The sequence below is a fragment of the Clarias gariepinus genome, chromosome 1 (assembly GCF_024256425.1).
Source record: "Clarias gariepinus isolate MV-2021 ecotype Netherlands chromosome 1, CGAR_prim_01v2, whole genome shotgun sequence".
NCBI lineage: Eukaryota > Metazoa > Chordata > Actinopteri > Siluriformes > Clariidae > Clarias > Clarias gariepinus.
Window position 1 is genome coordinate 31,786,570 of NC_071100.1, and position 23,088 is coordinate 31,809,657.

At 39.4% G+C, this 23,088-nt stretch overlaps 2 protein-coding genes across 3 annotated transcripts in view; both read left to right on the forward strand.

Annotated features, from left to right (window-relative positions):
- The window catches only part of si:ch73-211e3.1 (mastermind-like domain-containing protein 1), a 72,425-nt gene extending 57,220 nt beyond the window's left edge, over window positions 1–15,205 (forward strand). Inside the window, exons 3-5 of the mRNA XM_053499322.1 lie at window positions 12,184–12,294; window positions 12,592–12,664; window positions 12,851–15,205. Coding sequence (XP_053355297.1) covers window positions 12,184–12,294; window positions 12,592–12,664; window positions 12,851–13,851 — 1,185 coding nt within the window. The 3' untranslated portion in view covers window positions 13,852–15,205. The remainder of the gene's footprint in view (window positions 1–12,183; window positions 12,295–12,591; window positions 12,665–12,850) is intronic.
- Window positions 15,206–19,301: 4,096 nt separating this feature from the next.
- mtm1 (myotubularin 1) overlaps window positions 19,302–23,088 on the forward strand; it is a 30,136-nt gene continuing 26,349 nt past the window's right edge. The window contains exon 1 of one of the 2 annotated variants that reach the window (XM_053495663.1): window positions 19,302–19,366. The gene's annotated coding sequence lies outside the window, so the exon portion shown is untranslated. The remainder of the gene's footprint in view (window positions 19,367–23,088) is intronic. The other variant, XM_053495664.1, reaches the window with a different exon arrangement.

Consider the following 23,088-nt stretch of genomic DNA (forward strand, 5'->3'; position numbering starts at 1 on the left):
TAAAAAAAAATCTGAGCTGTCATTGAACATATGATTTACTGTAACTCTGGAGTTCTTCCTCATTTCATTATTGGCTCGTTCCCGCCCACCAGACGGCTCTTCCCGTGTGTCATATTACTGAGGATGGTAAAACATGCATCCTTTAATACGCAGGACAGGATAACACACTGAGAGGTAAAGCTATCAGCTCTCATCTGCATGCATGATCTCCATCGCCAAATAGTGTCAAAAGAAGGAATGTGTCTCTGTCACACTACTCGCAAATTATTTTAGTTTTTAGGCTGGTTGGGATTGAAACAAGGCAATTAGATCCCTTCATCCATTATCTATAGTGCTTATCCTGTGTAGGGTCTCAGCTGTAGTCGCAAGGTGACAATCCTAACCACTCAGTAAACCATTCCAGCCAATTAGATTCTTTCCCATGTTGTGACTTCATATAAAAAGATGCTCTCCCCACCTGGCCTGTTGCTCAGCTCTGCTGTTCTCTTTGTGAGGCGTAGCTCAACAGGAGCTCATTTACATAGACACAGAAATGGTGCATTTGGAGGAGGAGTGAATTGAATTAATTATGGATTTAACAGACACACTCTAAAATGATCTCTGAGACCTGTGTTCATTTGTGATAGACATAGTAACGTATGGGACCTTTAAGATGTTTTAACTCAATCTGTAAAAATAAGGGGGCGTGAGGGGGGCGGCTGAGCTGAGTGTTCAGAGCTGTGTCAGTAATGAGCTGCAAATTGCAGCTTTCTTAGCAAAGGAAAATATCTTGAATGTAGTCACAAGTCCACTGTTTCCTAGTAGAAGATTACAATAAAAACAAATATAAGATTATTAAAAGCTTTTTGTGTTTTTGACTTATGTCACTATTTGTTGATGTTTTTATTTTTCAATTCGCAGATAATTTTGTTAATTCTAAAGACGCAAAATTATCTGCCAATAGAACAAGAAAAGTACTTATCCCAGTGTTTCACTACTGCTTGGATACCTTTAAGGTGGGAAGTTTTTTCAGTACACTGGAACCATGATCAAAAGGCCTGCTTTACGTCTAAAATGCCGGCCTCCCAGGAACTCCTTTAATAGGAGTCTTGGAGCAAGCTCAGGACTGTAAGGGGAGCTACCTCGGCCAGGATCGTCATTCACAGACATTCAGCCTTCTACAAAACCTTATTATAAGGCTAAGTGTCTTATCACCATACTGTGCTAATGAAGTCTTTTTGTAAATGTCAAACGGTTTTATGCCTTTATTCATGAGACATTTCATTCAAGGCCCAGTTTGACTTGAACGCCCCTTGTATCATCAATATCAATAACATTAGTGCAACAAAATGATTTTGGTGAAAAAATAAAAATAAACCTTGTAATAAAAAACTTGTAATGTTAACATATTTCCTTTTTTTGCTGTTATTTGTCTCTATTTGCCCCTGCTGCATCACCCCACCCCCTCAACCCCCACCACCACCCCCCCTTAACCTCTACCTGCTCCCTCTCTTTTCCTTGCTGTCATGCTCCTGTCATGACCTTGTGTACACACACATGCAGATGTTGTGAAAGTGTGTTAGGATTACAGCTGCCAAAATAAATCACTTCTGCACACACACACAGTGTCCGCTGTATGGATCCCAGTGTTTCAGTAATCATGCATGTTATTGTGGATATAACACGCATGATGCTGATCATCCATCTCACCAACACACACACACACACACAATCCAACACTAAACAGAGTGTAATACTGGAGATGTATTAATAACATACAGATGTGATCCATAAATATGAGACGACAGGACAATAAATGAAGAGCGTTATCTGTCTTGATTCTCATTATCCATGTTGGTGTAATGAGTGCCATTATTATTATTATCATTCTGTTATAGATGTTGAAGCTATTCTAGAAAGTGGATGGGAGTGTGTGATTTAAAAGGATCTCACATGCATGAAGACAGGTTGCTCACACTGCAGGATAAATGGGCTGTGTGGCTCACAGAGCTGATGCGGACTGAACTGGGAAACTTTGGGATGCTTCCAAACGGGTACCGGATAGATTAGTGTAAACTGCAGGATTATCGATCAGACGACACTTCGCTTGTAATTCAACACTGTAAACATTTATTTCTATCGAGTCAACAGATCTTAAATCTGGTTAAATGTATCTGTTTCTTATTATGAGTACAATAAACCAAATATTAGATTATTAAGTCTATTTCTAGACATGTATGAGAGGAGTTTATGTCAAACCGAGATTTGTGATGAAATTTCTTGTGATTAAAGGCATAAAACTGATTGCAGAAGTCTTCAGAAGGTTGTACATAAATGAATGATGAACCAAGCTGATGAGGCTCCCCTGTAAAGTCCTGTCCTCGCACCAAGCCATTTCCAAATGTCTGGGCCATTACAGAAGTTCCTGGGAGGCCAGCGCTTAAAATTTGAAGCTGGAAGTCTGATCATGGCTTTGGCGTACTGAGAAAACGTTCTACCTTGAGGGTATCCAAGTGCTAGTGAAATTTCATAACTGCATTCTGTTATTCTGCACAATAAAAAGTCCAGGTTTGACTTGAACACCACTTTTTTTTATTCGAAAATTCTTTTTAATAGAGAGAAGTGGTTTTAAATCTATCAAATGTTTTTTATTCCAATTGATGAAAAGGACAGATTGATTTTCTGGATAATACAGCACATTGCAATTTTCTTAATAAAATCTCTGACAATGTACTAACATGTCAGAGTATATTTCTGTACATTTCCCAGCTCACAATCTAGAAATGATCAGTAACAAATGATTCTTAAATTAGCAGACAGACTACAGTGTGTGGAAAGGCAGGCTGTCAGAATGTGTGAGGAGCTACATCGGAATTCATTGGTGTGTGAGTGTGTGCGAGTGTGTGTGTATGTGTATACATATGTGCGTGTGAATATACTCTTGGGAAAGCATTCTATAGCACTGAGTGATGTTTAGCCCCTAGCCCCCCATCCTTGTGTGCTAGTTTACACACACACACCAACGCACACACACATACGGTTTAGAGGAAGGAAGTGCTGGAGTGCTGCTGATAGTTCCTGCAGGGTGTGAACCAGAGGAGGATTGAGTGTAGATCACCACATTGTAAAAAAAAAAAAAAAAAAAAAAAAAAAGGGTGTTTTGAACAACTCATTGTCTCTAGAGACAAAATAGAGATGGAGCTGTTGTAAGCTGCTGTCGGATGTGTAAATGTATTAGGTTATCGTGTTCGTCCATTACGTACAAAACAGACAGCATTGCTCAATCTTTGTCTCACATATGAGGAATGTGAGGAGAGTGTGTTTTGAAAATGCTACGTGCACTTGTTTTAACTAGGCTTTATCACTGTCGATTCCAGTGCATCACATCTGCACTTATACAGCATTATACCTACATTATATTTCTGTCACCTTGAATATGTTATATTTTTGTGTTTGTATTTCATGCTTTTGTGTTGTGGTGTAATGAATATTTCAGTTAAAATCCTTTGTTTCTGTTTGTGTGTGTGTGTTTGTGTGTGTAGCTGTTATGCTTTCGTACCTGCAGCAAAAATGTCTCAGAGTATTAATCTTACCGTTGACATCAGGGAAGTGTGTGTGTGTTTGCGTGTGTGATAGATTACATAGATCATATGGAGAAGGTAAAAAGCACTGAAATACCCTTAGTAAAGCCACAGTAAAACAATGTGTAAATGAGATTATAAAGATCGTTTATTGTGTTATTTTTTTTTACTCTACTGAAATGATTGTTTAATAGATGTTTCACATGCAGGTAACGTTTAATATAACTTCTGCATAAAGTTTTTACTTGTCCTCAGTTCTGATTTATTGCTCAAACTCTTTTTATAAGCTGGTATGTTTTTTTTTATTGCCTATACAGTATTTTCTGCAAAAATCATGACACTTGTGTCCCTACAGTATGTCTTGTTTCCAGTTCTCGTTTGTGTTGCATGTTTTTTTCGCCAAGAATATGGGTAATAATCTCTAGGCGAACCAGATATTGTTAAACAACCTTTAACCTAATTGTAAACCTAATAGGTTTTTCACCTTAAAGTGATCCACAAAGCATTTCATCACTAAAGCAGATAAACTTGTTACAACTTTAAAAAAAACAAACAGATGGGAATTAGATCCACAAGGCGATGAAAGCCAGTTCAGTACTCAACCTCAATGTATCCACCACTCCATCTTCGAAGCATGCACCAATAGAAAACAAAATAATTGGGTGAGGTCATGTCTTTTGGACGACTAAACATGAAGAAACTGCTCACTATTACAGCTCTTCACTACATGCATCGGCCATTGTGTGACTTGCAAACAAAAACTTTTCTCTGAACCTAGTCAGGTACAGAGCCGATAAAAAACGTCCTACAGAAAGCCTGGAGAACTATTCCTGAAGACTAAAGATTAAAGATACAATAAAGTCTGCCTTTATGGAAGCAAATATTAGTGCTATATTTATCAGTCAACATATTCCCCTCTTAAACAGGCTAAAGTTCACTGTTCACTGAACCAGCGCTGGACAAGATCAAATCTTGAACAATCTTATCAGTGGAATCAAGTAACTTTGTTTAAAAATTTTTTAATGAAGTTTTTTTGTGAATGAATATGGGCATGAGTGGCTCAGTTATAGGTTTCTCGTCTGCCACACGGAAGGCTGCAGTGCCGATCCCAAGCCCAGATAAAAAGGGGAGGGTTGCGTTAGAAAGGGCATCCGACATAAAACCTGTGCCAAGTCCGAACCGGATGGTCCGCTGTGGGAACCACATGACAGGAGCAGCTGAAAGACCAAAAACAGCATCTTGATTGTGAGGGTACTACAGTGATTGTGGACTTGGGGGAAAGAAAAAGTGAACTGGTAAAAATTGTTCATCTACAGTCAGCTTCTGCTTTAGACATCAGGACAACAGGACTGTTTAAATCATTATGCAATAGGCAAATGAACTCTCTCAGTAATACATGATACAACTGTTGACAATTTGCTAAACCTATTAGGTAATAACCTCATGTATGAAGTCAGTAAACTTTAACTCGTGTTCTGTTTTGCAACATTATGTTATTCTAAACTAACATGTAAGGTATTAAATTTAAGATTCTGCCACAAGCCACTAGGACCTTAGCTTTTAGCCAACCACCACCACCGCTCATTCATGAACCTGTGGCAACCGGGTCAACCCTGCCCTCTCTCTCAGCTTAGGAATTCCTTAGTTAACCTTCCTTTTGCAGTTTTTTGAATAGTATTTAAAAGAAGGAAATTCTTAGTTAAGAACTTTTAGTGCCACTTAGGAAAACTCTTCGTGGTAAGATAAGACTCTGTAGAAACAGATTTCTTTTTGTATTTCTCTTGAAGCCTGAACCATTTATTGTCCCATATACTAGTCCATACACACACACACACACACACACACACATCCTAAAGCGACATATCCAATTCTTACCCTCAGGAGGGCTTCATGGGAACAACGTTCCTCGTCTCCTCTGTAGGTGGCCACCCTTGAACACAAAGGCTGGCTGCCTGAGCTGTCACACAGGCTGTGTGTGTGTGTGTGTGTTTTAGCTAGTGGACAGGAACCAAGGATGAGGGGATTCACACAGACCAGCATACAGGTTTTCGAGTGATCAATAATGCCTTATAATGAAATAAAGGACACACCATTATAGCGTAATTATATACAATAGTCCTGAGTGGTTAATTTTTAGCTTTAAAGGTTCAGCTATTTAGGACAATATATTTTCTTTTTTTTTTCTTTTCCATTTAAATGCTCCAAAAAGAATCAGGGGAAATGAAACATATAAAAATATATAAATAAAAATAAATAAATACAACTAAATAAATAAAATAAATTAGAATTAAAAGTCCCCTAGCCATTTTATCTTGACTAGTCAGCTAGCTAACTGCTAATACTTTACTTAGCTTTACTAGCAGTACACTATACTTGTGTCACAGGTAGACACAAATGGCATTTCAGTACTTAGGCTTTTATATGTCTGTACATTTTTATGTCAAAGTATCTTAAACCTGTCAAAGATGACTTTAGCACTTTTAGCTAAACTAGCTAGCTAGTCAAGCACACAGGCTCTTTTGTTTTCAGCTAGCATGTTCATCTCTATCCATCAGCTAGTAGGATGCTTTGCTAATTTGTTTGTCATGTTTAAGCCTAATGCTTCACAAAATGTGAGAACTTTTATTATTTTCTAATGAATTCAAGCCAAATATAAATGTATAACTTTAAAATCTGGAATCCAGATAGAGTTAGCTATTAACCAACTGAAAAAAGTAAGTTATTGAGTTCATGGTACTTTATCATCCTGTTACTCAAAACCACAGGCACAGTTGAGGCCAGTGGATGAGACTGGATGTGCACACTTGTGTGTGTGTCCATGTGTGTGTGTGTCCCTGCTGACCTTGCCCTAAGGAGAGGGGGAGGAATACAGATGGTATGAGAAACGGTTCCAGGATGATGAAGGGGCTGTTTTAGGAGCAGCACAAACAAACTAGCGTCCATTGGGGAAACAAGGATAAATCCGTTAGATTGGTAGCAGTACTCTGCTGTACTAAACTGCAGATACACTGATACACTAAGATAAATTGATCTCCAGTGTGTGAAACAGGAGCTGTGTGTGTGTGTGTGTGTGTGTGCGTGTTTAACTGCAGTGTTAATCAGTGCTTCTCCAAATGCTCTGTTAAGCCTGAGCCCCGTAAGCTGTACTAATAGGATGAAGGCGCTGCTAATGGTATGAGTGTTTCGAGCTGGACTGATGATATGAGTGTGTGGGTTCTGCTCAAGTTCTGTGTGAGTTTCGGTTCCCAGCACTGCGCGCCTGAACCCAGCTGCAGCTCGAATGAATGGTGAATAAACCAACAGCGCTGCCAAGTTAACGCTGGCCTGGCACCAACACTATCAGGTGTGTGTATGTTTGAGCAAGAGAGACTTAGAGATGGTGCAGAGTTCGTACTCTAACCATGCTAAAAGGGAAAAAAAACAGGCATTTTATGCTGGTCCTAGCTGGATTTTTCATCAAGGAAATGCCTCTACCAGAAATTGTTTTTTTATGTGAAAATTGTCTCTCTAATTTCTTTTTTTCTTTTTTTTTTTGGCAGACGCATCCCATCCCATTCTGTGCTAATAAATGTACAGTGGCTAATCCTGCACGTTTATGTGTACGTTTCTATGTGTGTGGTGAGTGTGTGTGCGTGCAAGCGTGCGTCTGTCTGTCGGCTTGTGTTAGACAGAATGTGGTTGGGCAGCAGTGGATATTTGGCATAAAGGATGGCACAAGCTGCCAACTGCAGGCTACACAGAGAGGCAGTCTTAGAGAGAGAGAGAGAGAGAGAGATTGAGGGTTGATGTGTGTTGTTTTGGAAGTAGGTCAAGCGTCATATTTATTAACATCCCCTTACACCCAACTTGCCCCCATTCCTTGTCTCACACTCTCTCTTACTGTCTCTCACTCTCTCTCTTTCTCGTTCTCTGTCTCTCTCTCTCTCTTTCTCTCTCTCTCTCTCTCACCCTTACACACAGATATCCATACTCAAACAAAGCATCATTTACTAGATAAATATACTTGTTTTAGTCATTAAAAAACACACGCACATGCACAAAAAGAGGAAGGTTACCTACTGAGCAATACTATTAGCTATATAAATCAAACACTAATGTCCAACATCAACACTTAAATCTACATTTTATATTTTTAAAAAGGCTTCTAGACCTGAGTCTCAAAGTTATTATATGATACAAAGGAAGGTTTTTTTCATTTCACTGTCTTTTTACCCTGTAAAGCCAATCCATGAGATGTCTGTTTGTTTGTTTATTTGTTTCAACAGAGTGAGTGGTGTTGGTTTATCGGAAGGAGATGAGTTCACAGCGTTCACAGCACTTGTAGTACCTCTTTGAAGCATTAGAAGGCTATAAAACTTTCAAACTGCTCCTTTAATCCTATAAAACGGAAATTTCAGATTGTCCTTAGAGCATTTTCGTTATTTCTTAGACAAAAGTGACCTTTATTTTCTGCATAAAACTAGATATTGAAAAGTATTTCAATATGAACTAATTTTAAAATCACTTTTTAAAAAAAAGCTTCTGGAGGAAAACAGATTCTGTCCTGCTGTTTGGTTTATGGTGTTATGTGCTCATTGACAGTTATAGAGTGATGATTTAAGAGAAAGAAATATGCAAATGACACATATATGAGACTTTAGGTTTCGTTTGTATGGAAGGTTTTTTTGCTAATGTGTAATTTAGTGTATACAAATATTTACCAGGGCGGCGCAGCGGCGCAGCGGGAAGCTCAGGTTACTGCAAGTTGGGAATTTCTCGCCATGTTCTTTTATGTCCTGCGTGGGTTTTCTCGAAGTTCTTTAGGTTTCCTCCCACCATTCAAAGTCCGTGTGTAAGTGAACCGTCTTTACGCTCAAATGTTTGTGCATGTTTGTCAGACCCTCTGTGATGGACTGGCGTCCCATTCAGGGTGTGCTCCTGCCTCATGTTCCCAGCGTTCCTGAGCTCCATCATGACCCTGACCAGGATAAAGTGCTTACAAGTGCTTAAAAGCTTACAGCACGAGGCTGTGTTGAATCTGATTTATAATGGTTGATGTTCCTGTCGAAAATGAGCATGCAATAATCTATTTACTAAGACTACACTTATGGTCAGTCAGTAGTTATTAGCTGTAGCATTATGCTTGCGCTGTTGCTCATCATTTCGGTCCAGTCTCTCCATTAAGCATGGTTACTGTGGAGATAAAAGCCTGTTCGCTGTGGCAATCAGTGTGTTTAGTATCTGCTTCTGCTCCAACAGCTGGACCTATGCCAATCCACACACACTCACGCTCACACGCAAGTGCATTGCTCAGTTCTCTCCAGTACATTACTCTGTCCTACTTTCTTTTTCTTTCTCTCTCTCTCTCTCTCTCTCTCTCTCTCTCTCACACACACACACACACACACACACACACACACATCAATACCCATTTATTTCATGTTTTGTCTCTTTTTGTCTTTATTTCCTACAATCCATTAATGCCTTCCTGTCACACACTCTTACCCACACCTGCTCATAATGACGGTTATACAAAGACCGTCTCTATTTGTCTGTCCTTCCCAGTGTCTTCTTCTTCATCATCACTGTCCCTCGCAGTTTCCCATGACAGTTCAACTTTGGCAAGGCCTATGTTTAGCACTACTGGGTGCGCCAGTGTGCATGAGTGTGTATGCGTGTATGAGTGTGTGCTTCCATGGTAAGACGCAAGAATGGTGCAGATGGCTCACCGCTGTATTTTAGCATGCCTCAACAAATGTGTCAGACACACACACGCCCACACACATACACATACATACTGAGTTGTCAATGATTTCATTTAGATCCACTCCAAGATCTGGGAAAGTGGGGATGTGGTCAAAAGGGGGAAAAAAAAGATTAGGCGAAAAAAAAAAAAACAGTGTATAAAAAAAGAAAAGAAAAAAAATACTCTTTTCAGAAAGAGAAACGTGAGGCTTTAATGGCTGTCTCAATGGGTCCATTAAGCTTTTTTGCTCGATCAGCTGCATGTGTTTGGTGCAATTAAGTTCTGTCGTCAGTGGGTGGACGTGAGGATAGGTGCATCTACATGGTCACTGCACAATACACAGTGCTGGGAGCAAGGTCAAGCACAGGAGGTCAGGGCTACATGAAATCAAAATGCCTTTAGCTGCCAAACAGCATACAAATGATCGGAGCAAATCCTACAATTTAATATGCCATATATATATATATATATATATATATATATATATATATATATATATAAATAAAGACCCAAAACTCATTTCTGTTTCTTAATCCTAAGTATTGAGTATTTTCTTCCTTAATGTGTTGACTGACTAATCAGTTCAGGTTGTTATCTATTATGTATTGATGGTATAGGATTGCTGAATGACAGGGCAGTGTGCTGGAAAAAAAAAAAGAAAAAAAAGATGGCTTTGAGAAAGACACACTATTTAAATTCAAGATTTTCTCCGCTCCACTGGATGCCACAGGGGGGAACTTATCTCTCCCTTTGTTCCTTTTTTTATACACACACACTCTGCCACGGTTGCTTTGTGCCTGCCAGCTAAGGGAGCGGATTGCTTCGATAACCTCCGTCGTGATGTCTAACCTATTAAATGCACCCTGAATGCAATGAATGAAAAGCTTGCTGTTATGCATAAAACAGAAGGTGTGTGTGTGAATGTGTGTGTGTGAATGTGTGTGTGTGTGTGTGTGTTTCTTAGGAAAGGATGTTGCCAGAGGTTGTCATCAGTGAGAAATAGGGAAATTTTTTTATGTTCCAATACTGCAACAACAGCAACATAAGTCATCTTCATATGAAGGACCCTTGCGTTTTTTTTTTTGTTTTTTTTTCCCTCCCCTCCTTTTAGCATTCATTTAAACAGGCTTAGAATAATGAAGCTGAAGCTTTTTGTGCAAGCAGGAAATGCTCTCCATTGCCTGTAAGTAGGCAGGAAGCGATGTGAAAAATTTGCAATATGATAACTGTACAACCCGAATGTATCATAGTATGTGTTTACAACTGCCCATTATAAAAGAGAATGACGGAAAACCTCAGTAGCAGGGCATGCACTGAATTATTAAATAAGGGAAACTGATAGGATTTAAATGCTTGTTCTTTCCCCTTTGGCACATTCCAAGGAACATTTTATACTTAGAAATAATGTTTATTTTGTGAGGTCATTATCATACAAATGTTATGCCTCTGGTGCAACAAAACCCTAAGCCTATAACTTAGTAACAACTGAGTTGTCATGGTACACATTATGTCATGCCCAATTTGTCTAGTGTATCCTATTGCTCCTAGTGCAACAAATGTGAAAGAGAGTTGTCTTCACATAAACGCAACAGTCTGGTGTAAGCATTGTGCATTATAGTGATAGTAATCCTAACACACATTTCTGCGATATGCCAAAACACTTTCACATGTAAATGTGTAATCTGGGTTGATTGCTAAGGATTTTTTTTTTTTTTTTTTTCTTTTTCTGTGATATCAGATACATGATTACCAAATAACTCTCCCGGCCAAACGCCAAGTTCCTTTTTAATAAACCAACATGATTGCACAAAGCCTAAGTGGGTGGTAAAGCATGTAATCTGGAAACATTAGCTTCCAAGGCATGTGCTGTATTTGTTTGAAAGGGTGCACCTAATGCCATCTAGTGTTCGTTCAGGAATAAATTGCATATTTTTTGCCCAAACAGTAACATCACTATGCTGTACTTTGTATTAAGTTAGAAGAACATGACTATGGTTTTGTTGTAACCCAGACAAATAAATATCTATAAGCAGTTGCTTAAAAAGCTTTAGGCACTTGACTGAAATTGCAGTCTTTAGGTTTGGTTGAAAGCTGTTACTCTATCAAGAGAATTTGTCCTTTCTTTGTTGTAGCTGCATTTTGCCAGGAGTGAGGTGTACGATCAATAGCAATTATCAGCAGTAGTGCTGCAGGCAAAGGCCGTTCATTTACCCAGTAGAGCAACATACTCCCTTAAGATAACATAAGATGCATAGTGGTGATCTTCATAATTCATACATACTGAATGTGTGCTATTAATTAGGATTTGTTCAAGATCAACTTCAATTTCATTTGTAATTGTTCATGGTTACTTCAACTTCAGTTGGCCAGACTAGATCAAGCGTAGTAGGACGGCTAAGGGAGGGGCTGTGGTGGGAGTTTGTTTGTTTAGTTGTGGGAATCAAGAGTATGGGAATATGGGAATGCCTGCTCAGCCTGGAAGACTGGTTGGGTGCAGCGTTTAAGCAGAGCCAATGCAAACATCAGTCCGGTGCTCTGGGAACCGGGGCTGGATTGAATCCTCTGTGGTTATTTACAGATATTTGTGGCCCAAGCAGCTGGGAGAAGAAGGTTACGGTGAACACGTATGCATGATCGAGGTGTTTTGTAGAGGCAGGGACAGATTTTGATTGTAGGCAATTCTTTTGAGATGTGAGCTCAGCTATAAACCACATTTGTACACGATTGCCTTTGGAAAATGAAATGAGCGAAGAGAGTGTGATGGACACTGCATTTTAATTCTGCCATCAGAGCGTGCATACTTTAGACATTATCAGATGTTTCCCTGTGAGACTGATAACCAAGTATGGAAATGGAATGTAAGCTGAATCCTTTCTCTCTCCCTCTCTCTGTATGCAGGAACAGAATGTAGGGATGGTCCCTCATCTTCAAGACCCCTCTGCAGGGCCTCGTCCAGGGCAGACCAGTAACTACAACATGCTGCTGAGGACTCAACTAATGAGGAAGCAGGTCAGTGTAAAACCTCAACAATGAGTTTTCTGTAACCAATTACTGTTGTAACCAGTGACTGTCTGCATTGTGGTTGCATACTGTAGACCTACTTCCAGCATTTGCTGAACATTATGCTCAAATTCTGGTGATCTGATATGTTAAACTATTATTCAACTTTTACTGCTTTTTTCTAAAAACAAAAAAAAGGATAAGTACTATATATAGTATAGTATAAGTATATACTTATATATAAATCATTTTAGAACTGTGTGACCCCGTCAGGATATTTATTGGTAATGTTTCTTTCTTGTGCAGGAAAAGCAAAGGCAGATTGAGCAAATGAATGGTGGACAGATGCCAGATTGCCAGCAGGTGACACCATTTCAAGGTAGTGAGACAACTTGCTCACATATGGTGGTCGTTATTACCAAAACTGGCTTATAATTGTTTTCATTTTTTAAACTTAATCTTGTGCATTTGTTGTAAAAAATGAGGCAAAGAAATAAAGATATAGAGATAATAGAAGTCTTATGGAATTTCTCAAAAGATTTGTTTGCTTTATTTTGTCTCACAGGTCCAAGTAGAACTATACCCCCCGAATGCACTGGTTACTCTATGGGTGGACCCCAGCATCCAAATCCCACCATGTTATCCCACAGTGGCTCCATACTTCCTAATCGCATGAACCTACCACCTGCCTCCTTATCCCAGGTGGGCCATTCGGTTCCCTTCATGGGTGGAACTGGGCCTAAGCAACCATTCTACCATTCTTCACAAGACATAGGGATGCCCATGCGCCCAAGCCAGAGTTTGATAGGAGTGGGTCCTCCAAGACAGCCCACCCATCCAGGACATGTTGTAGCTCGACCAGGGATGCCTGGACCAAGCCTGGGAGGGGGTCCAACTAACCATCTCCGGCAAGCATTGCATCAAGGCACCCCTCTTCCTCCGCGCATGATGTGTGCCTCTCAACAGCCACCACGCTCACAATCCCAGCTGTGGCAGAGCCAACAAGGAACACACCCACACATGGACCCTGTGAACCACCAGCATCTCTTCGCCAGTGGAGGAGCACCTCCAGGCTGTGGAGCACCTCAGTTCCCATCACGAGCCGGTATGCCAGCCAACTTTGTTGCCTCTCGACCACCACCAAACCAGCTAGCTCCAGGGATGGTAAGCAGACACATGCAAAAGATGCCTCCTGGGCAACCTCTCCATTCCTTGAGCCAGCAGAGCCTTAGGATGCGAGGTCCACTGACCACAATGGACATCATGAAGCCCGGAGCTTCGGCTATGATGGACCAAGCTCTTGGCATGGCACCTCCAAGCTATCCCTCAGTGGACAAACACACTCTGGCACAAGGCTATAGTTCTGGACAAAACCCAGGTAGTAAACTACCCTCTTATGACTATCCGCCCCAGCACCAGAGCAATGGAAGCATGGCTGTAGGGCCTCAAGGGCCTGGAGGAGTTGGAGGAGGCGAGGTCGACTTTATAGACACTTTAGTGGGTTCCAATGATGACTGGCTCAACAACCTTAACATGATTGATGAATACCTAGAGCAGAACTCATAGGGAAAGGTAAGACATGTTTGTGCAGCTAGAAATCCACTGTTCAAGAAGGTACCAAACCAAGCCTGTAGAACTATCCTATACAAGTAAGAATTGATTGGTTACTGCCACGTGCCTGTAATTAAGTTGGTCTTTGAGAGCCGGGCTGCTCTTTAACGATTTTGCAGTCATGGCTAGGGTCATTAAATAGTGCCCCTGACAGGCATTTAAAATAGTCAACACCTAGTATGCTGGCTGCCCTAAAGTTCTCACAGCAATGGTTGCTCAAGGGTTCTCTCGAAATTAATGTGCTTTAGCTGTCTTTAAGGACAGTTAATAATCTGCTTCCACTGGGCTTGGACACTGTGTAATGAGCTGATCAGTGTTTTCACAGCAAAGCAAACGAGGGCATTCATTCATGAAATATAATAGCCTGGTGCAGTTCACTTGGTGGGACCACATCAAAAAGCTTGATGGCTTGCTTATCACAGTGGAAATACACATGATGTAGTCATTTCTCACGTAAGCTGTTTGGTGGTATTTTAAAAGGGGCTTAATAATGTACATGGTAAACTATTTTGTAAAATATGTTTTTTTTTTCGTAAACTGTAACATATAAAAGGGAAGTACACATATTTATACTTCTTTTGTGCAAATACATTCTTTTGATTTCCTTTGTAAATAATCAAAACGATAAGTATATGAAGAAGACGGAAAAAAAACAATGTTGTAAAGTAAAACAGTTCAATTGATCTTGTGAACTCTATTGTAATTTGTAATATGCAAGACAATAATGTTAGTTTTTGCAGTAATACTATGTATTACAGTGTTAAAATATTCGTTATGGTTTTGACATAACTGGACTTCTGGTACTCCTGTGTGGCTAAAAAAAAAAAAAATTGTGAGGTCAACGTACTGACACTACTTGCACTACAAAAGTCCAGTGGTCCCCTATTTGTGTCTTCTGTTCCAGCACATTTTGCACTAGACATTGTCATTGTCTTTGTTATAATCTGTACCATGTGGGGACATCTACCTGACACAGGGGTCACATCATGTAGGGATTTTTTATATTTAGGCGCAAGTGTGTAGACATTACTCATCTATATGTTAACATTAGTGTACAAAATCTACACTAAACCTATTCATCCTTGCAGCGTTTTGAAAATACTGTACCATCATGCATTATGTAAGAGACTTGCCACAAATACCACTTTAAAACTGCATACTCTAGCCCCAGTGTTTTGTGCCAGAGTCCTGGGTTTCCCTCTGTTCGTGGTCTTTTGGCTAAGGGCATGAACTTTAGTCCATTCTGATTTGTGCTTTCTCTGTGATTATTCAATTTTTGTCTTGTTATTTTTTAGATTGAACAATAAACTGTATCAATAAAAAAAACATGATGGGTGGTTTTTCATAATTATTTCAGTTTGCAATTTGTTATTCTTATTTGCACACATCCTGCTTTTGATCCAAAGCTGTTAATAGGTTTTGGCTCGCTTGAGCGTGTTCACTGTTCCCATAACAGAGCAAACACCAGAAACAAAGCCCAGAGAAACTAACAAACAAGACTTGAATCATGCTATCCTAATTAAGTTTAATTGGTGATCTGCAGTGATCTGAATTACGTTACCCTTGATTGATGCATTTTTATGTGTAGACAAGGTCATGTGCATAAAGCATGTGAAGTTAAAATGCTGAAAGCTATAGGAGGGGCTGGAAGACTGTATCAACACTGTATTAACCCTGTAACAAGTAAGTAAATAATCTAGCAAATAGATAGACTAATGTTAACGAGTGTAAAACACCCTTATAAAATTTACAATAAGTATGCACTGTATATGGAATAATGCACTGCAGTATATGAATCCTGCTCCTAGTGTTGTACATTTAATAAATACGTAATTACATACAAAATACTTAACTTCATCAAATATTTCTATTCGACTATGTTATTATTCTATCAGTATGATGCTCAGATTCGGATATTAAATTAAATCCACACCTTGTTCTTTTGATAACAACAAACAAGTCATATATCCACCACCAACAGAAACAACATGCCTTTTTGCAGGAGCCAGGTTTCTAGGAACGTTGTTCATAATATTTTATGTGGGCAGCGCTGTGGTGCAGGGGGTAGTGTTGCCACAGCACAGTCTCAGTAGTCCTTGTTCTCGGATCTTAAGCTTGGGTTCTGCCTGTGTCAAGTGTGGAAATGTGTGTGTGTTTGGTGTCCTGTGATGAACGAGTGTACCATGCAGAATTCTCAGGATTGCCAGGGTAGGATCTGGCTTCATCATCACCTTAAAGACAAGGATCATTTAAACGATCGTGTTGTCTTGAGGGTCAAAAATGATCCTTTGTTTATCTTTCCTTGAAAGCCGTGCACAACCAGACTACAAAGATTGTCCTTGGGACATTTTTGACCTCACAGAAAATTGTTTACACAACACACAAAACACACAAGGATGACTTCAGGGCTCGCAAGATATGCAGTTGCCCATGCCTACAGTAGGACTTTGTCTCATTGTTCTACATGTTCATTACATCCTGGACAAAGATAAATAAGGTTTAGCTAAGGTTTGCTGTAAATATGGAGAAAACTGGAAAATGATGCATTAATTCATGCATACTCACCATATTTACTGAAACCTTTACATTTGTAGAGAGAATAACCTGCCGGCCTACATAGGGCTCTAATCTTGGTCCTGAGAAGAGCATCTTGCATCTGTCACATGTGACAATTTTTTGCCAGCAGCTCATAAAGGGGGAGATCACTGCGGTTGGCACAGTTAGAAAGAACAGGCTTGGAACAAACGGAAGAGTGGCCTCATCATAAAATTTTGCCTTTACCCTCACTACTGCTCTAGTCTCTTACTTACCAAAAGGTAAAACAATGTGGTCCTCTCGCGCCCCGTGCACAAGACGCATGTGATTGATACACAACAATGGAGGTGTGGACAACCTGGACAAGGTGATTGGAACTTACAACTGCAGGAGGATGACTGGCCGCTTGCTCCCGTCAGGTATGTGGTAGATCTGGAGCATATTCTGAGAAAACTAGGTGTGAGGTTGGAATATACCAATGAAGGATTCCAGTGAATGATTTCAAGCTCATACATCATAGTTAAGTGGTGGGGAATATAATTTTTTTTCTGGGCATAACTCAGCATACATTTATAGCATACATAGGAATCACACAGGAACTGCTAGCTGGTGAGCGCTTCCCTAATAGCATTAAGAAACTGACCGCACCACTGTATCGCAGTTCTTTATTTTGTTTTATCTGTTTCAGATTGAAGTCAAAATTATGGTTTTGCTTCCACATTGCTTGTGAATACATCACTGAACCTGCATTTGTTCTCTTAAAAGTTCTAAAACTATATTTTGGATATACAAAGAGTAAGGTGTGTGAAATGCACCATAAATTATAATAGTGAGATTTTAACTACAAACATACATAAAACATGAATTTACAGTACTTGCTTAAAAGCTTAGTGTGCAAAGCAAATCACAGGCAAAGTGTTCCTTTAGTAATGACATGGCGGCTCTGCACAGCCTCATAGCCAAGACAGGAAGGAAGTCAGTAATGGCAATGAGACAGTGCATTAACACGTTCTAAAATATCTTGTGATTTGTATATTAAAAAAAAAAAAAGATCACAAGATCTCAATAAGCTAAACTGCATGCAAGTATGAGTGAAAGAACGCAGGCGCAGGGTGTTGCCTAGATCCTGTGTTATTCAGGAAATACAAAATACTTCATGGTCACATATTTTAGCAGTGCAACTGACAGTCACTACAACTGTTTCTGTTCTTTGTTCAAGTATAACTAGACTTTATCTGTGACCTAAATACTGATTATAATGTCCCACTAACCAGTGTGTGTGTGTGTGTGTGTGTGTGTGTGTTTAAGTGGCATAAGCCATAACCCACAATAGAAATCCAGTGATTTCCTTGGTGCAAAAGATTTAACATTTAACTAGCACCTTTACATTTGACAGAAACAAACTGACACGGGGGTAAAGCAAACCAGATTGGGCTGTGTGTTCAGAGGAACTTAAAACTTTATGGCTTCCCAGCTGTCACTTTTATGGGACCTACTATAGTATCTATTATAGTAAGCCTGTTCTTTCTTGAGCTATTTGCTTAAGTGTTTAATGTAACACAGGAGAACAACTCATTAACTCAACACATTTAATTATTTGCAATTTTATATAGAAAAGTTTTCATTCACAAAACGTGTTTTTTTTTAGGGAAAATAAATATATGTTTTTTGATCATTGATCCAATTTTTTTTTTATTTTAAAAAGTCATGGATCTTCTGCAGGTAAAAATGTTAATTTAAAAACAAAATTCTGAGAAATTGGGAATACAAAACAGCAACAACAACAATAATAATAACATAAATTATATTTATATATTAGTAAATTAAACCCTTAAGGCTGACACAAATAAATTGTAACCTTGTTTTAGTCAAAGGTTTATGCTATAAATACTGAGAACTTCATATAGGCTAATAACACATCTAAAACATTTGGCCTTAAGACTGAAGTACTAAATGACTTGCTTGACCAGGACCCATAAAATGCCTTATAAATAATATCATGCCAGAGATAACGTTTTATTTTTGGTTTAGCCCAGGTTTTATGGTCTCAAATGTAATTCACTGAAACCAAAAGTTGAGCTGCTTGAAAATATTAATCAACTCCTCTTCACTTTTCCTGACACAAGGGTCTGGAGCCTATTCCAGCAGGCTTTGGGAATGAGGCGGGGTACACCCTGGACAGGGTGCCAATCCATCACACGTGCACACTCACTCACAGAGGCACTTTGGAAATACCAATTAACCTAATATGCACATCTTTAGACTGTGGAGGGAAACCAAAGTACCTGGAGGAAACCCACCTACAGTAACATGAGGAGGATGTGCAAACTCCATGCACACAGGCCTAGAGGCAAGAATCAAACCCTCGACCCTGGAAGTGCAAGGCGACAGTGCTAACCACTGGAACATACTTGAAATGAGTTTTCCTATACTCATTGAGCTGTAAATAAATAAACAAATAAATAAATTATTTTATAATTGTATTTTATAAAAGGTTGTGTGAATTCAGAAGAATACAGTCACTAGTCCTAGCTACAACCCACATCCAAACTGGGTTTACTGAGGCATTGTAATGCAGACAATTTCTTGCACTTTGTACTTTGAACCGCTAGTATAATAAAAACTCTAATTTGCAACAGGAAAGATTAGATTAATTAGTTTAACGTTTCATTTTCACCACCCAAACATTCCTAAATCCCTTGCGTGACTTAGACATTCGTTGTAAACCTGTAGTAGGTTCTGGAATGTGATTTTACTTCTCCGACACTTATTTATAGTCCGATCAAAAAGACAACTCCTTTAAATTGTCGGAGTAGCCGACTTGACAAGCAGCCAATCAGGGCGCTGAGCGCGGTCACATGACTCGGGCAGAGCGCTTCCTGCGGCGGTGCTAAACAGACTGCCCATTACAGCAACGGACAATTTCACTTATCGGGTAAGTACACGCGTTAGCGAGCCAGAACCGGCGTCCGGTTTACGTCGCGTTCTTTATACAAGCTTCTTTTTGATATTCTTGGTTAGCTGAGTTTGAGGGTCTGATTAAATTAACCACTTGAGAGCAGTCTTTCAAATAGGCCCGAGCTATTTCCTGGTAACATCACTGTTGCCTACGCGTTTTTCCTCCGCCTGTATTCGGACAGATCCCGCCTCCTCGTTAAAGTTTTCCTAGCACGTCTCGGTGTATATGCGTTCCATTGATTAGATATAGGAGTAACAGCCAATCACGGTGCAGGAGGCGGGAGGCGACTAGCCAATCCATACGCAGAAGGCTGGGTTTGTTGGAATGCGGATGGGAAAAACAACACTGTGCCACCTTGAAGCTAAATAGTGTTTCATGTCCTAACTGAGACTCTTCGCAAACTCTGTTGACAGAACAGGGAGAAGTTGTAAAAGTTCCGCTTTAACACGTGTGTACGCTTTATTGTTTCAATGATCTGTTCGGTTTACTTAGGATTACGGGTTAGATGGGGTTTTAATGCCTGATTTTGAGGCTGACACCAATTTTCCGTCGCATTGAAGTAGCGGTGTTAAGGCTGTGTGTGTGTGTGTGTGTGTGTGTAGAGCACATAATGGGATCTTTAGAGCTCGGTGTGAACCGCGAGTCAGGGTCCAGAGGGGGGACAAGTCTCACATTTGGAGGTTTAGTTCCTATTATTTGACTGCCATGCTGCTTTATTACTTGATCACTGATTTAGCTTACTTTTATTCACTTTAATCTAGCTGTTCAAATATAACCTACATATTTATTGATTTTAGCTTTTTCTCCCACAAAAGGCATTTACAGAAACGTTTCTGTCATATATAGAATGTATATCAAATAATAAGATATCATGGAAACGTTTTTTTTCTATTTCCCAAACAAAATTATATATCATATACAGTATATTCTAGATTCTAAGCATGAGAATCATCAGTCATCACCCAATCTGATATTATCTCAATACCTAGGTGCTAATTTAATTAATATTGAGATTCCATAAGTATCATGATTTTTTCCATAAGTTTCATGATAGAAAAACATCAGCGTAAAATTTTATGCTTCCAAAGTCTCAAAACTCAACTCGACAGTAAGCGCTCGCATGTGCGGCCTCTAATGTGGGCTAAGCACACGATTTTAGCGCTTGTGGTGGTTTGAGACTGGTTTAAGTGTGTAGAATGTGTGGGTTTAAGACTTACTTACAGAGTTTGAATAAAAAAGGCAGATCGGAGGCCTTTAATACAGACTATTTTTAATAATGTAATGCCATAAGAATTAATCTATTGCGCCACTCGGAAGCTTCAGCACAATACAAAATCGTTTATATCTAGGTCTGTTTGGCCATTTAATCTGAAAACCAGCCAATTCTGGTCACTGGACGATTAACCGGTTTAATCCTGTTATATAAATAAATAAAAACAACGATTCTGGAGTTATACGTGAATCGCCGCACAAAATAATATATCTTTTTTCCATCTCTGCCATATTTATTACATGCCAGGTAAAATATTCTGGGCTTTTTTTTTTCCTTTAAAAAAAAAAAAAATTAAAATAAAACCCTAGTATCTCAGAATATTAGAATTTTGATCTGCTCAATCAGAAAAGGAATTATAATAGCGAAATGTTCAGCTTCTGAAAAGTATGCTCATTTATGCACTCGAGACTTAGACAGGGTTCCTTTAGCACGAAATACTGCATCATTGTGGCATAGCATGTGGTTGATTAGCCTGTGGCACTGCTGAGGCATTACTAAAGACCGGGTTGCTTTGATAGCAGATTTCAGCTCATTTGTATTGTTGAGTTTGGTGTTTCTCATCATCCCCTTGACAAGAGTCTAGAGATTGTCTGTGGAGATCAGACCAGGCGAGTTGGCTCTCCAATCAAGAACGGTAACATCATGGTCAGCAAATCGGTAGTTTTGGCGCTGTGGGCAGGTGGAGGAAGGAAATCTGTTGTAGTTTCCAGAAGATGGTGGTTGGTGGTTCTTGACGCACTGATTCTAGCCTCACTTCATTCCTTGTGAAGCACTCCCGAGTTCTTAAATTGGCTTTGATTTAAAATCTTAGGGCTGCAGTCTTCCCTGTTGCTTATACACCATTCAATATGTTTTAATACAGCACTCTGCAAACAGCCTGCCCTTTCACGGAGGATCTTCTGAGCTTCACTTCATTGCCCAGTTTCCACTTTCATGAATTCATTGTTATTGCACGTATATAAAGAGGGTCGCTTACTGAGGTGTGTTGTGATGATTCATATTGATTCTTAGCTAGCTGACCTTTTTTTAGGACTTTTTATTACTTGTAGGTCTGCTGCATGCTGTTATAGAACCTATTCATAGCCAAGGGGCTATCCAAACCCACAGAGATCTATGGCAGTACCTCGGCAAACAGGAACTGTGAAAGCAGAAATGCAAAGTACCACAAAAGTTTAAAAAAAGTCCATTGCAATGCGAAAGTCTAGTAATGTGCAGGACCCAGTGTTGTCATGATACGAAAGCAACAGCAATGGCTTGCTATGACTTGCTACACGGGTCTTTCTATAGGGATCTGCAGAACTGGTCATAGAACTGGTCTACTGTAACACATTACATGACCTCTTAATGGTTAAGCATATCAAGAAGAGATAAAGATGTGAACCAGTCAGATTTATTTTTATTTTTACACCTCATGGGTGAAGGGTGAGTTGATGACATTTAGTTCCAGGCTCAAACATGGTGTTACATCAGACACTCTATCAAGAAATGATAACAACTGGATCTATACAGTTAACCCCTCTCTGGAAATTTCATAGACTTGTTCTTTCCCTTGTCCAACTTTTCTAAAACGTTATATAATCATACATGCTTACACAACATCCATTTATGACATTATAATGGCATGACATGATTCCTTCACTAATAATGTCATCTATATTAATGACTAGTAAAGGACACCGTTGTTGTCATCTTTTTAAGTTCCCATCTCAATAACTGAATTCTCTCTATGATCTGTACTAGAGCTACAGACAATAACAGTATTCACATCGTCACGTTATTACACTGTGTGCCCGGGTTTCCCCATGAAGCACGACAACACGATGCCGCCGTCTGTTTGGGTTTGGTGTCGAGTTGCTTTGGATTTGCACTTAATTACAGACACTGCAAGCTAAATTTAGCCGGAGTGGTGACTTCAAACTTTGGGATTTAGCGTAGGTGAAGTGTGTACATTTCTATAGTCTAAGCCTGGAAATCTGGATTAGTTGTTTCCTGTTGTTGTCTTATGCTGCACTCAGAATTTTTGGCTCACGTTCTGATTTCACTTACGTTTGTGTTATACTTTAATTTCCATCGTTCTTATTTTGTCTCGTTTATCAAACTTGTGCAGTTTAATTTTTAGATGCCCTTGTTTGCTAGACACTTTAATTCAGAACTTTTAAAAATTGGGACAGGACGTAATGCAAGCAGCTGAGGCGTTGGTTAAATTTTCAGTAGCGGCTTTCTCACATATAGACTCTCTCAGAGCTTTGACCAAAAAGCTCTGATCACTGCCACCACACATTTGTGTGCTTTTGGGGAACATGCTACAAATATACCTATTGAAAAAGGGGGTTAAGATGGTTATTGGTTTCAGCATTTAAAAAGGCTGAGAAATGAAGAAACCAAATTGTATTTGGCCTGGTTCCATCAGCAGGATATTTTGTGC